At 48.3% G+C, this 15,429-nt stretch overlaps 1 protein-coding gene across 1 annotated transcript in view; it reads left to right on the forward strand.

Annotated features, from left to right (window-relative positions):
• Positions 1 to 15,429, forward strand: part of ATM (ATM serine/threonine kinase) — a 293,334-nt gene that overhangs the window by 130,858 nt on the left and 147,047 nt on the right. The window contains 4 exon segments of the mRNA XM_030202389.1: positions 184 to 193; positions 2,927 to 3,052; positions 3,055 to 3,092; positions 3,094 to 3,174. Of these exon segments, the coding sequence (XP_030058249.1) occupies positions 184 to 193; positions 2,927 to 3,052; positions 3,055 to 3,092; positions 3,094 to 3,174 (255 nt within the window).

The following is a 15,429-nucleotide window of genomic DNA, read 5'->3' on the forward strand; positions in this document are numbered from 1 at the left end:
CCTCGACACTGACTTGTCTGTCTTTTGTTCTAGTTGAATATAAACAAGATAATTGCATCAAATAAAAGATTTGAGCTACTTCAATAGGTCCCCTTGTGGGAAATAAGGCACTTGAATTTGCTTATAGGATCATCACGAAATCTGCATGCATTCTTCTCTTAATGTCTTGCTTTTTGCCAGCAGGTTTTCCAGAGTGCGTGTCTGGCCAATGGTGGGCTACAAGGAGCACTCGAAGACTTTATGACTTCTCATTTAGACTACTTAAGTCCTAGAGTGGCGAAGAATTGGCAGACCCAGGCTACAAGTTTAATCTGCATTCCTATGCTTTGTTAAATTACCCAAAGCTTGAAGGATTTTAACAGGTAAATTTGTGTACGTACTAAGACTGCAAATGGGCAAAAAGATTGCAATCTTGTTGGTATGTCACCAACTCTTTCTCCATCATTATTCATTGTAGGCTGGTGTATTAGATTGGGATTCAACATTACATGCAAATGACTCCAGAAAAGGCAGGGGGGAAAAACAGTCCTTAATGTTACTATATTTTGTGTGGGGTAAATATACAGTTGCCAACATTATCCTGGATATTAATGTGCTGTCTCCCGTTCATGTCCTCCTCTGCTCTTCTTTCCTCTTTCTCATTCCCTTTCCCATACTGTTTCATTCCATTTTCCTTTCTTCCCCTCCCCCCCCCCCCCCCCCCACAGTCCTGCTACAGATTAAATGTGTGACTTCATCCCTGTGAGCTACAATCATCAGTACTTGCAGAACTGAAGTTATACATTCTCTGCCTCCAGCCGTACCCTCCTGGCCTAGCTCCATGCAATGACTTCTGCCAGAGACCAGCATATACCAGGGTCTTCACCATGGCCACTGATGCCATGACTCTGTGTTACATCTCCTTCTACTGGCCTGGAGAAAGCAGCATAGGGGCAAGCACAGCAGTCCTTGCCTTAGCCATCCCTTTCCTCACCCTGTGCATTTTTCTCTTCGGCTAATGGGGTCTGATAACCTCACTAGTCTTGTTCCATTTGTTGTTGCTGTATAACTTTCCTTGTGAAATTGATACACATACTACATATGGTTTTAGATGGAGATGGTTTGCGCTCTGTTGTTGGACAAGGCCCTAGATCCCTTCTCTTGTCCCACACAAAAACTGTTTGACTGCCTTGTACGTGTTAGGGACTGGCGTCAAAACCAGCTCTGTCAAGGTTCACTTTAATGCAATTGGCACATATCGCATAGAAGGAAATACCATGTCTTACAGACTTCTGTTGTTGGATTTATGCACGGCTTTTTTCAACAAGGTTTTTACCATGAAAGTCACATTTGAGCCTGTACACTGTTATAGATTTAAATATCTGACCTGCAAGGTCACATTTTGATAGCAGTGTCTAGCCCAGAGACAATGAGCTTCAAGAGAGCTATCTACCTTACACTAGATTTCATTATAATAGGGTGGTACTCTGTGTGTCTCCCAGTTTCTTATCTAAGCTGGTATCAGATTGTCACCTTAACAAGTCAATCATCCTTTAAGCATTTTTTCGTAGGCCACATTTCCACAACAGTAAAGGGGCCTTTCAAAAGATCTGTCTTCTCAACTATCTGGATCAGTGTATGGGGCCTTGAAAATGTACTTGTGTATCTGTTTAATTTTTAATAATGTTTTTAACTCAAATAGGCCTAGGAATACGATGACAAAATGAACCATTTCTAAATGGATAGCAGATTCTGTCTCCTTTTATTATTCTCAGGTTGGACTAACCTGAGAATAATATGTAAGTGTATATCATAGCCTATTATATTAGGATCATAGAGAGATCAGTCACTCTTCTAAAGTGTGCCTCCGTTGAGGAGATGTCAAACTTGTGACATGGTATTTTATTCACACATTGAAATCCTATTACTGTTTGGATATGATCTCTCTTTGAGCCAATAATGTGGACTGTCTGCTTTCCTTGGCCTCTTTGAGGTGTAGAGCCTAACTCCATCTGTCTTAGTTCTTGTTATATTATATTGTCTATCACGGATCTCAGTCACAAAATATATTATATTGGCCAATCTTGAATGTTTTAACAAGAAATAGATTTTTAAAAGTCAAAATGGAAAAGTGGTTTACCCAACAAAAATATTTTCTGCTAGTTGGTAGTATCGTCTCAGTGAACTTGTTTTATCTTCAGAGAGAGTTTTTGTCTGTAATTGATGAATTGCTGTCTTCAGTATACCCATCGTACAAAACTTATACTAGTGGAATTGAGGTGAGCATGGGGCTTCAGCAGTGTGGAAACTTTTAAATAGGCACGCTAAAGATGATCTTGGGCTATTTCCCATACTGTTGCCTGAATGCACTGTTTTTCTCTTTAAAAGTAGACTTGATGCAAAGCGGATAAAAAATTTGGAATGTCAAGGAATTTGCTTTAGGATTTCCATATACTATTCCTAAATTGGACCTCTTTTTAGCCCCCTATCATGATCCTTGTTCTAGAGTTTCTTTCAAAAATGCTTTTTCATTCAGATGGTCTATAAGTCTCATCTCGTATAGCTTGCGGTTCAGATGTGAACCCGTATTGTAACAATCTTCTAGACTGTCTTTTTGTCTATTCTGTTTTGAGATGTAGCCTCCATAAGAACCTAACAGTAGCCATACTGCATTTTTTCACATGGCCTTTTTTTTTTTTTTCCCCGAACATGGACCAAAAAGTTAAATGTACAGAGCACAAAAACATCTAGCAAGTGTCCATGTTCGGGGAAAAAAAAGATATGTGTTTTGCTGTTTCGAAAATCATTATATTCGCTATTCGGATTCTGTGCATTTTGAGTAAAATATCCAAAGTCGGTCTTAGGCATCATATCAAAAATGCCCCTCCATGTGTTTCAAAAATCAAAATTCAGTTAATTCCTTGCCCTCTTTACTTGTTTTCTTCAGGTCATGCCTATAAAGTTGTGATCCCACATCTGGTGATCAGAAGTGATTTTGAAGAAGTGAAATCTCTGGCTAGACAAATTGGGCAGGACTGGCGGTTACTGTTAGCAGAGTGCTTTCCTAAGGTCCTGGGAACATTCTGCCATACTTTGCCTATTCAACCAGCAGGCGACAGCAACATGGCCCAGCTAAGAGATACAGCCTCCAATGTCTATGACTCACTAAAGCATGAAAACTGCCTAGGAAAACAGGTACAGATGCTGCTTTTTTGTTGTTGTTGTTGTATTTTAAGAATAGGAAGTAGGATAATAAAGTACTTTTTTATTAAATTTTAAGTCCTCAGGCTTCACATTCTATATGAAATTTACTCCTTTTCTCTATAGTATTGGTATAATTGTAAACAGATTCAGTGGTTACCATAGCTATAAACACCCTTCTTTTCTCTTCTTTTAATATATTTTTTATTTTATGCTGTACCAGCAAATTGATTTTTCTCTGAGGACAAGCAGGCTTCTATATGCTCACATGTGGGTGACACCATCTGTGTCACCTGATCCAGCATTTGCCATATGTAAAAGAGAGCTTTGTGGAGTGCAAGATGTGTGCAAGTGCCTTCCCGCCTGCCGCGATAACGCTGTCTCCTGTATTCTTTTTCCGCATGAAGAGAAGGTGTTTTTCCACTCCTTTACTGTTTGGTTTCCGTTCCTGTGGAGAGTGTGAACCCCATTTGTTTCTTTGTCTGTTTTTCTTAAACCTCTCTCATTACCTCAGTCCTTAGCTATTTTTTGTGCATTCCAGCTATTTTTTTTCCGTCTTTATAATTGAGCTCCTATTATTGGAACTTATTTACCTTTAATTTCTTTAGAGTTGTTTGCCCTGGGTTTTTTTACTCTCTTTTTATTTTTCCTTGGTTTTTCTTATTTACCTTTAATTTATTTAGAGTTGTTTTCTCAGTTTTTAAGTTTTATTGTTTTTCTGTCGTCATTGGGCTGCTTTCAGGCCTTGACTTCTTCCGGTCTTTCCCTTTAGTTTTTACCCTTTTTTAGGCACCATGGCATTGTTTAATTTAGCCAACAAAGTTTTCCGTCTATGTCCATGAAGATTCCCAGTGGCTTCAAACGCTGTACCCGGTGCAATCGGACTATCTTTGGAAAGGACACCCATATTTTGGTGTCTGCAGTGTCTTGGGTCCGACCATAACCTGCTAACTGTGTTCTCTGTCTTCACATGAAGAGGAGGACCCAGGTTTCCCAAGAGGCTCAACGAGAGAGGATTTTTGGAGCCAATTTCCGGTTCCTCGACGTCAGCATCAGCATCGAGGTTGGAGGTGTTCACATCGACGTCCAGCATCGCACAGGCATCAGGAGCATAGTAAGCATGGCTGCTACTAGACCCTTAGACACTGAGATCAGTGACGCATCGCGTGGTTCTCCACCTGTCTCAAGACCTCCTGCTGTGCAGTCCCCCCGGGACTATCCATTGTCCAGACCCAACTCCGAGGCGATGTGAGGATTGGACATCGTCCTCGTTGGCACCGAGGAGCCTTGGTGACATGCTTCTGGCAACGGCCAAGATTCATCGTCATCGATCGCCCTCGACAAACAGTGCTAGGAGCTCCGGGGTGTCGAAGGATTCTGCACCTGAGAAGCGTTGGCGCCGGGGAGGACTACTCCCCTTCCAAAGAGGAGGTACCGATGCGCCTGTCTCCTAGCTGCCGAGATCCAGCTCCTGCATCAATTTCCAGCGGTTCTACAACCAGCACCGTCAGCCAGCATCCCCAGCTTTTCCCGTTGTCGGCCCTTGCTGAGCATATCTGGGCCTTGCTCCGTGAGCTGCTGGATGACCTTATGCAATGGTGTTCATTGGCATCAGGGGGCTTGTGCCTACCCTGCCTTCCGTTATGGCCCCGCCTGGACCTCAGCCTGCAATGCGGCCCCAGTATTCACTGCCACCCAAGCCGGCACTCCCTTGACATCCGTGAAGGAAGCTTTGCCGGAGTCGAGGTGAGAGTCGCTTCTCAATGCTGCTCTCGAGAACATGGTTCCTCGGCAATGAGGCAGGTACGGTCTTGACAATCCATAGGGCGATAATGTCCAATACCGAAGAGGAAACACTCATGGGATTCAGAGCAGGATTCCAGATGCTTTCCTCAGGTGAGTCTTATGGGATTCCCTCTGAACCCTCCCTCCACCTGAAAGGAAAAGATCTCTGCCGGGGAGCCTTTTACTTCTACCTTTTGTAAAGGAAATGCTGATGCCATTAAATTTCCTTTTGACATGGAGGATGAGCCCAGGGCCAAGATGCTCGAGGTCCTGGACTTTATATCTCCTCCTAAGGAGGCTGTGTCTGCACCTCTCCATGAGGTAGTCCAATAAGTCCTTGTCAGGAGCTGGGAGTCCCCTCTGTCGGTCCCTGCCATTCCCAAGAAGATTGACACCCAGTATCGTGTACACTGTGCACCTGGTTTTGATAGGCCTCAGTTGCCTCACAATTCCATGGTGGTGGAATCCATTCTCAAAAGAGCCAGGAGTTCCAGGGACTATGCCTTGGCACCCCCAGGCATAGAAGCTAGAACCCTGGATTCTTTTGGGAGAAAGATGTACCAGGCTTCAATGCTCATCTCCCGAATACAATCCTGCCAGCTCTTCACGAGTGTCTACTTGCGAAAATTGGTGCGACGGCTATCAGACTTGGTTGATACGCCCCCTCCGGAGCAATCCAAGCCTTTTTGCCAGTTAGTCAAGCAGCAGAAGGCGTGTCTAAAGTACTTGGCCAGGGGCAGTTATGGCACTTTTGATGTGGCATCCAGGATCTCTGCTCAGAGTATAGCAATGCGCAGACTCTCATGGCTGCGTGTTTCTGATTTAAAACATTCTGTTCATCAGCGGTTAGCCGATGCCTCTTGCTGGGGGGATAACCTTTTTGAAGGGAAGGTTGAGGAGGTCGCTGACCAAATCAAGAAACACACTGATACAATCTCTTCTCTTTCTCTCTCCCATCAACCTCCTCAGCTAGGAGGAGTTTGGCAAGCCAAGGAGGAGTTCCTGTTACTATCCTAGGTGTAGGTATAACTCTTTGGCTCACCAGCTTACTCAGCCCCAACGTGCTCATTCATGTCAACAGCGTGCGCCTAAGGCTCCTGCTGCTTCACAGTCAAAGCAAGGAATGAGCTTTTGACTGGCTAGCCGCAGTAAAAGTGTCCGTCCTAGATGACTTGCCGGTTGGGGGGAGGCTAAATTTTTTCACCAAGACCGGTGGGTTCTTCAAAATATTCTGTCTCAGATATGCCCTCAGTTGGCATCCAAACCTCAAAATTGCCCACCGAGAGCTCATTCATTCAGTTCTCAGCACAGGCAGGTACTTGCAGAGGAACTCTCTGCCCTTCTGAAGGGCAGGGATTGTTTTCTAGGTACGTCCTTGTGCAGAAGAAGACAGGAGGCAGGCTAATCCTATTTCAAGAGATGTGGTTCCTCATAACCTCTGACCATTGGGTACTTCGGATCATTCAGCACATTTGCACTCTGCATTGGGAAAGAAGCCCCCCCCCCCCCCCAACCATCCACCAAAAGAGATTTGCCCTCCTCCTGCAAAATGCAATAAAACCAGTTCCTTTGCCAGAGAGGGGTCGAGGGTTTTACTCAGGTACTTTCTCATACTGAAAAAGGCAATTGATTCTCGGCCTGTGAGATTTAAACAAATACCTGTTCAAATAAAAATTTTGCATGGTTTCTCTGGGATTACTTCTTCCCATGATCCAACTCAATGACTGGCTTTTCTCTCTAGACCTAAAGAGGCATACACCCACGTATCTATTCTTCCTGCTCACAGGAAGTTCCTTTGTTTCTGCTTTGGGACTCTACATTACCAGTACATAATCTTGCCATTCTGGTTGGCCTCGGCTCCTCGTGTTGTTTCCACAAAATGCCTCATAGTGGTAGCTGTAACACTCCGCAAATGAGGAATACATGTCTTCTCCTATGTCGATGACTGATTGATCAAAGCAACCTCCCAACAGTCAACGCAGACTTTCTCTCCGCCATACGTCTCCTGGAGCTTCTTGGATTTGTAGTGAATTACCCCAAATCACATCTTCAACCGGTTCAGACCTTGTATTTCATCTGAACTCTCCTGTGCACTGTTCAAGGATGAGCCTTTCTCCCACAATCGATGATAGACACGATAGTACATCTTTCTGCACAGATTTCTAGTTCCAAACAAGTTTCTGCTCATCAGATGCTTCAATTACTCGGCCACATGGCTTCAACAGTCCATGTAACATCATTGGCTTGGCTCCACTTTTTAATACCTCAGTGGACTCTCCTCTCAGTGGTCTCAAGCCACAAGGCTTCTCTCAGCCCATGTTTTGGTTAACCCACAACTGTGCTACTCTCTACAGTGGTGGATGGTTCCACAGAATCTCACCTGGGGACTTCTGTTTATCCCCCCACACACACACACATCACAAAGTTCTCACCACAAACATCTCCATGGTTGGTTGGGGTGCTCCTCTCGATGGCCTTCGTACTCAGGGTTCTTGGTCCCCACAGAAGAAACGGAATTATGAGCAGTCTGGAACACCCTTAAACCTTTCCCGGACCACCGCCTTAATCATTTCTCATTTGCATGGACAACCAGGCTGCGATTTATTAACTGAACAAACAAGAGGAAAAAGGTTAGTTTCTCCTCTGTTAACAAGCAATTCATGTATGGACCTGGGCAGCTTCTCGAAACATTTCCATAAGAGCCATTTACTTAGCTGGAAAACAGAATGCTGTAGCAGACAAATTGAGCAGGTTAGATCCCTTTCCAACCCTGATAACACAGATCGAGGGGTTCTTCCTGCATCCAGACTCCCGCTCTCTGGCGCTAACAGCATGGTTCTTGATGACATAGACTTAGCTTCTTTAGATCTTCCAGATGATATCTGTAGGATACTCCTAGCCTCTAGGGTGCTGCCTACACAGAAATGTTACCGTTGCAAGTGGAAAAGATTTTCCCTGTGGTGTACAGCCAGGGCACTCAACCCTAATATGTGCTCTCTTCCTTCTCTGATGGAGTACCACCTCTATCTTTCTAATTCTGGCCTGAAAACTAACTCAGAGTAAAGTTGAGTGATATTAGTGCTCACCATTCAAAGGTTGATGATAAACCAATTTTTGTTCATCCATGGATAGTTAGATTCATGAAGGGTTTATTTCATACCGAACCTCCTATCAAACCACCTTCAGTAGCGTGGGATCTTAATGTTATCCTCACAGCTCTCATGAAACTTCCATTTTAACCACTCCGTTCCTGTTCTCTGAAATTACTCACTTGGAAAGTACTGTTTTTAATAGCACTTCTGCCAGAAGAGTAAGCGAACTTCAAGCTCTTGAGGCAAACCTGCCTTACACCAGGTTCTACCATGAATGAGTTGTTCTCCAAACCCACCCCAAATTTCTTCCTAAAGTATCAGAGTTCCACCTCAATCAATCCATTGTACTACTTGTCTTCTTCCCTAAGCTGCACTTTCATCGTGGAGAAGTAGCACTCCATACCTTAGACTGCATGCATGCGTATTATCTGGATCAAACTAAACCTCATAGAAAATCGTCCCAACTTTTTGTATCTTTTGACCATAACAGATTGGGAATTCCCATTATCAATCTGTGACAGAATAGTGGGGGTTTAACGTTGTGATAATTGTTTTGATATTTTCCTGCAATGTATATCTGTAGTTTGGCCAGCTGGTGGCACACGTTATGTTTTAAGCTGTTGCAGATAAGTGAATGATTCCTCCTTTAGTTTAAGCACAAAAAGGAAATGCCTGCAGTGATGTGGCCAGCTATTTTCAAGTGTTGTTGTTCTGGTCTCTGATTGGCCTAGAGTTTGAAGTTACCAGGAGTTAATGATTTTGCCTCCAGTCTTAGCCAGGAAGAAAAGAGAGCAGGATATCTTTGCTGAGGCCCTGTTAAAAGTTATATTTGATAACTTGTGAGCAGCTGTATGTCTTGATCTTCCCAGGTACTATTTAGATAGTAAACAAATGTGTAGTTAGTGTTATAGTTGATCCATGTTTCAGTTACCTGTTATTGTTTTGCTGATTTCACCTTTTATGTTAATTGTTCTAATTTTTCAGACGGTAAACGTTTTCAGTTTATTGCCCCTGCTTATCTAGAATGATTAAGAATCCTGGTGATTTGTGTGTTGGGTCTGTGAATGCTTTCTGGGAACTGTGGGACCACTGGGAGTGTGACCTCCAGTAACCTAGAAATCACTGGGGATAATTTGAGAGTGGGAAAATGCCCAGAGGCAGTTGCGGCCCAGTCGGTGAGAGGATGGTGCTAGTGTAAACCATAAGTGGCAGGTGCAGGTGGACCTGAGCTGCACTGGGGATAAGATAAGACCCTCTAAGTAGCCGTGGGGTAACCCCAGGTGGGTGGCTAGGTGTTTCGTGACACAAACATACTATCTTGACTTGGCTGGCTGACTGCATCTTCTACATGTATGCTGAGGCTGGGCTGACACTTCATGGCTGTGTCACCACTCAAATGTAAGAGCCATGGTGGCTTCAGTAGCCAATTTCCGCTCTGCCTCCACTGAAGAAATCTGCAAGATGGCAACGTGGTCTTCTATCCAGACCTTCATTTCACTACTATCTGGAGTAGTATTCCAAGCGGGATAGCTGGTTTGCACAAGCAGTCCTGCAAAATCTTTTCACTACTTGAATGTCAACTCACCCTCCAGCCCTTTTTTTCTGCCAGGCTCACTTTCTGCTTCAATTACCAAATTAATTATTGACATTGTGAGCCTGGCAACTAGTGAGTCCCACATGTGAGAATATTATGCCTGCTTGTTCTCGGAGAAAGCAAAGTGTTCTCCGAGGACAGCAGGCATATATTCTCACATCCCTCCCGCTTCCCCTTGGAGCAGCAGTCTTCTTAGCTTTAGTATTATATTGCTGGCCCCTCGCTCAAGTGTCGGGCAGGAAGTCACCTGTGTATGCGTGGTGAGGGCACTGCCTCAAAGTTTTAAAGTGACAGTGCAATATGGCAGTGTGTGCACTGGGCTCCATGGATGATGTCAGCCTCATGTGAGACTATATGCCTGCTGTCCTCAGAGAACACCTGCTACAGGTAAGTAAATTTGCTTTATGTTTTTATGTAAACCACTTTAGATAAACCTTTTTGGTTTGTAAAGTGGTATATACATTTTTATGTTCTATGACATCATGATGGCCAGCACATGGATTTTATTATTTTTAAATTTAAAGGGAATGACAATTCATAATTCCCTATCATCAAGCTGATCAATCCAGACTGGTGGGTTGTGTCCATCTACCAGCAGGTGGAGATAGAGAGCAATCTTTTGCCTCCCTATATGTGGTCTTGTGCTGCCGGAAATTCCCCCTGTATGTTCTCTATCTCAGCAGGTGTGTGGTCACACAGCAGCAGCTCTGGCTAGGTCTCCAAGCCTAATTGTTTAGGTTTTGTTGAGTACCTGGGGTTGAGGGCTCTTCGTGAGCAAGTGCAAACCTGGTGGTGCCAGGTCCCTCCTTTTCTCCCCCCTCCCGCTGGCTCCGTTAAACAAACAAAAAAAATTTTTTAACGTTCAAAAAGGACGTCCATTTGCAGCTGCTCACTGGAACAAGTCATCGCTGCTCGGAGCAAGAAGCAGGTAATTTTTACCTTTTACTAGCGGGCAGGGGGTTCCCCGAACGGTCTCCACGTGGCTATGGCCGCGGATGGCAAGGGTGCGAAAAGACACTCCCCGGAACGCGTTCGCACGCCTAGTGGGGAAGCAGGGGGATCGAAGGTAGAGTCGCCCTTTTTGGGCGCCCTTTCGGAACCGGGAGAGTTCACCGGTTTCCTCCGGCGCGGCGGCTTTCCCGCCTTAGGCACCCATCCCCCGCTGGCCGCCCTCCCAGTCGTGACCAGCCACGTGGCTCGGTCGGCTTCTTCTCGGGCCGCCCTCAAGATGGGAGACGTTAACAGCTTGGTAGCCCTTGAATCGGGCGACAGTAAGAAGTCGGCGAAATTAAAACGCCCTTCTTCCCGCGTGGCTCCTTCTCAGAGTTTCGCGCCGGATGCCATTTTGGACGCGCAACACGCCTCTCCCCCGCTACTGGGAGCGCAGATGGAGAGCGCCTCTAGGGCCGCGGCACAGGCTGCAGAAATGCACAGACTGGGGGGTTTCTCCCCTGAGTTCATTTTGCTGCTGCATCAAGCTTTCTTATGCAGAACACTGCCCCTGCCCACCCCTCTGATCGGGGTGATGAGGCCTCTATGCTTAAGCGCCCTCGGGTGGATCTTCCACCCTCGGGGGACTCGGTCTCCTCTGATGTGGATGACGGCAGCGTGTCTGAGTTCTCCCAGAGATCCTTAGCGGAATCGATGGAAGAGACTGATCCTCGCTCGGATGGAGCGGACGACCCCTCTGCAAGCGCCGCTTTTTTCGCTCAGAGGATTGCCCAACCTGCTTGTGCAGGCCATGAGCATTTTGAAGATTGCCTCTCCGGAGTAAGGCTCTCTCTCAGCCTCTACTGGCTCCGCCATTATGCTGGGAACGAAGCGCCCACCTACAACCTTCCACGTTCGTGAAGCCATGCAGACCTTAATTTCAGCGTAATGGGATGCCCCTGAGGCGAGCCTGAAAGTAGCCAGGGCTATGTCCCGTCTGTACCCCTTTCCTGAGGGGGAACGGGAAGCCTTTGTCTGGCCCATGGTAGATTCCTTAATCACTGCCGTGACTAAGAAAACGGCGCTGCCGGTGGAAGGTGGCACTGCCCTGAAGGACGCCCAAGACAGGAGAATGGAGACGGCCTTAAAGTCGTCCTTTGAGGCAGCCGCTCTGAGTTTGCAAGCCTCGGTTTGCGGCTCCTACGTGGCTAGGGGCGTGCCTGACTGTTTTGCAGCAGGCTTCCCCCTCGGACCCTTCCTGGAGGGCGGAATGGCCGACCCTGGAGGTCGGGTTTGGCCTACTTGGCAGACTTGCTGTATGATGTTTGAGAGCCTCGGCCAAGGGCATGGCTCAGACAGTCTCTGCGCGGTGGTGGCTCTGGCTTAAGCACTGGTCTGCTGACCATGCCTCTGAATCTCGCCTAGCCAAGTTGCCTTTTAAAGGCAAGCTGCTCTTTGGGGACGAGCTGGACAAGATCGTGACTGAGCGCGGCACGTCCAAGGGCAAGAGGTTGCTGGAGGTCAGGGCTCGGGCCGGCAGTACCCGTCCTGGTCCCTCTAAGGGCCGATTCCAGGAAGCTCGTCAGTATCGCCCTGGCAAGTCGGCCTCCTCTGCCTCCGCTTCCTTCAAACGGAACTTCTCCCCCAAGCAGCATTCCTTTCGTAGGGACTGCCGTCCCGGAGGGTTCGTCCTCCGGCCCGCCCCCAGGGTCGCATACCCAATGACGGGGACCATGGTCCATGGCCCAGTGCAGATAGGAGGAAGGTTGTCTCGTTTCTGGGCGAGTGGACCAGGGTAAACTTCATACGCTTGGGTTCTGGAAGTCATCAGAGACGGCTACAAGCTAGAGTTCTGCTGACCCCTAAGAGACGGGTTTTGCAAGTCTCAGGTCAAAGCAGCTGCCATGCAGCAGACTTTGAGCAACCTGATCCTCCTGGGCGCGGTGGTCCCGGTACCAGTAGATTCAGCTTGGAAGGGCGCTACTCCATTTACTTTGTGGTGCCAAAGAAAGAAGGATCTGCTCGGCCCTATTCTCGACCTCAAGGGAGTCAATCAGGCCTTGAAAGTTCGGCACTTCCGGATGGAGACCCTCCGCTCCGTAATAGCTGCGGTGAAAAAGGGAGATTCCTGGCCTCCCTGGACATCAAGGAAGCTTGCCTACATATTCCAATCTGGCCGCCTCATCAGCGCTTTCTGCGCTTTGCAGTGCTGGGCCGACACTTCCAGTTCAGAGCCCTCCCGTTCGGGTTGGCTACAGCTCCGCGGACCTTTTCCAAAGTAATGGTGGTCATCGCGGCCTTCCTCCGCAAGGAGGGAGTGCAAGTCCATCCCTATCTGGACGACTGGCTGATCCGAGCCCCTTCCTATGCGGAATGCGGGAGAGCTACAGACAGGGTCATTGCTCTTCTGAGCTCCCTGGATGGATCATCAACTGGGAGAAAAGCCAGCTGCGCCCGACTCAGTCCCTGGAGTATCTGGGAGTTCGATTCGATACCCAAGTGGGCAGAGTGTTCCTGCCAGACAACCGGAGCGTCAAGCTTCAGACCCAGGTGGGCCAGTTCCTAGCCTCCTCTACTCTTCGGGCTTGGGACTATGTGCAGCTGTTGGGCTCCATGACGGCCACGATGGAGGTAGTGCCCTGGGCCAGGGCTCATATGAGACCACTACAGCACTCTCTTCTGCGGCGGTGAACTCCAGTCTCGGAGGATTACGCCGTACGCCTTCCTTTGGATCCAGCGGTGCGAAAGGCGCTGAGCTGGTGGCTGAGGCCAGGCAACCTGTCTGCAGGAATGCCTCTTACGACCCCGGAGTGGGTTGTCGTCATGACGGATGCCTGCTTGACGGGCTGGGGAGCCCACTGCCTGGGACGGACAGCGCAGGGGCTCTGGTCTCCTGCAGAGACGAAATGGTCCATCAACCTCCTGGAGCTCCGAGCCATTCGGTTGGCGCTTCTAGAGTTTCTCCCAGTACTGGTCCTGTCGGACAATGCCACGGCTGTGGCCTATGTCAATCGCCAGGGAGGTACCAGGAGCGCCCCGCTAGCCAAGGAGGCCATGAAGCTATGCCTGTGGGCGGAAGCGAATCTGGAACAGCTGTCGGCGGCCCACATTGCGGGAGTCATGAATGTCAAGGCGGACTTTCTCAGTCGCCATACCTTGGATCCTGGAGAGTGGCAACTGTCTGCTCGGGCGTTCTTGGACATCACGAAACGCTGGGGCCGGCCGAGCCTGGATCTGATGGCGTCCTCGGCCAATTGCCAAGTGCCGCGTTTTTTCAGCAGAGGAAGGGACCCTCGATCTCTGGGAGTCGATGCTCTTCTCCAGCTTTGGCCGGCACAGGAGCTTCTCTATGTGTTCCCGCCCTGGCCCATGATGGGCAGGGTGCTAGGCCGGGTGGCAAAGCATCCGGGCCAGGTGATCCTGGTGGGTCCGGATTGGCCCAGACGTCCCTGGTATGCGGACTTGGTCAGACTCTCGGTGGACAACTCTCTACGGCTGCCAGCGGAGCGGGGCCTCTTACATCAGGGTCCCATGGTGATGGAGGATCCCTCCCCCTTTGGTCTTACGGCCTGGCTATTGAGCAGAAGCGGCTGAGGAAGAAGGGCTTCTCAGACAAGGTCATCGCCACTATGCTGAGAGCGAGGAAGCGCTCTACTTCCACCACTTACGCCAGGGTTTGGCGTACCTTTGCGTCGTGGTGTGAGGCAGGCTCTATATAGCCCTTCACTGCTCCAATATCTTCAGTGTTGGCGTTCCTGCAGGAGGGGCTGGAGAAAGGCCTGTCGCTCAGTTCGCTGAAAGTCCAGGTGGCGGCTCTAGCTTGCTTCAGGGGTCGTCTGAAGGGGGCTTCCCTGGCTTCACAGCCGGATGTGGTACACTTTCTCAAAGGAGTTAATCACCTGCGCCCCCCTCTGCACTCGATAGTGCCTACGTGGAACCTCAATCTGGTACTACGGACCTTGCAGAAGCCGCCCTTCGAGCCCTTGCCAAGGGCATCGCTGAAGGACCTGACGTTGAAAGCAGTCTTCCTGGTGACTATCACATCAGCCAGAAGAGTTTCCGAGCTCCAGGCGCTCTCGTGTAGAGAACCATTCCTGCGATTCACTGAAGCAGGAGTATCGATTCGCCCAGTGCCTTCCTTCCTGCCCAAGATTGTTTCTCGATTCCATGTGAATTAACAGCTTTACCTACCCTCATTTCGTAGGGAGGATTACCCAGAGGAGTACCCTGCGCTCAAATACCTGGATGTTAGACGGATCATCATCAGATACTTGGAAGTGACCAATGATTTCCGGAAGTCGGGGTCATCTGTTCGTGCTGTTCGCAGGCCCTCGTAGGGGTCTGCTGGCATCTAAGCCTACAGTGGCACGTGGGGTCAAGGAGACGATCGCATCAGCTTATGTGGCGGCAGGGAAGATTCTGCCTATTCAGCTGAAGGCACACTCTACTAGAGCACAAGCAGCCTCGATGGCGGAGTCCAGATCTGTCTCCCTGGAAGAGATTTGCAGAGTGGCTACTTGGTCGTCGGCTCATACCTTCTCACGACATTACCCGCTTGGATGTGGCGGCTCGGGCCGAGGCCCAGTTTGGGGCTTTAGTGTTGCGTTCAGGGATTTCCATGTCCCGCCCTGGGTGAGTACTGCTTCGGTACATCCCACCAGTTTATGGATTGATCGGCTTCATGATAGGGAAGGTAAAATTATGTATCATACCTGATAATTTTCTTTCCCTTAATCATAGCCGATCAATCCATAGCCCCTCCCAGATATCTGTATTGTTTGTGTTCTGGTTATATTCAGGTTCAAGTTCAGTCTTCATTTCCTGTTCACGAGGACTTCGTGTTCAAGT

This window comes from Microcaecilia unicolor, chromosome 4 (assembly GCF_901765095.1).
Source record: "Microcaecilia unicolor chromosome 4, aMicUni1.1, whole genome shotgun sequence".
NCBI lineage: Eukaryota > Metazoa > Chordata > Amphibia > Gymnophiona > Siphonopidae > Microcaecilia > Microcaecilia unicolor.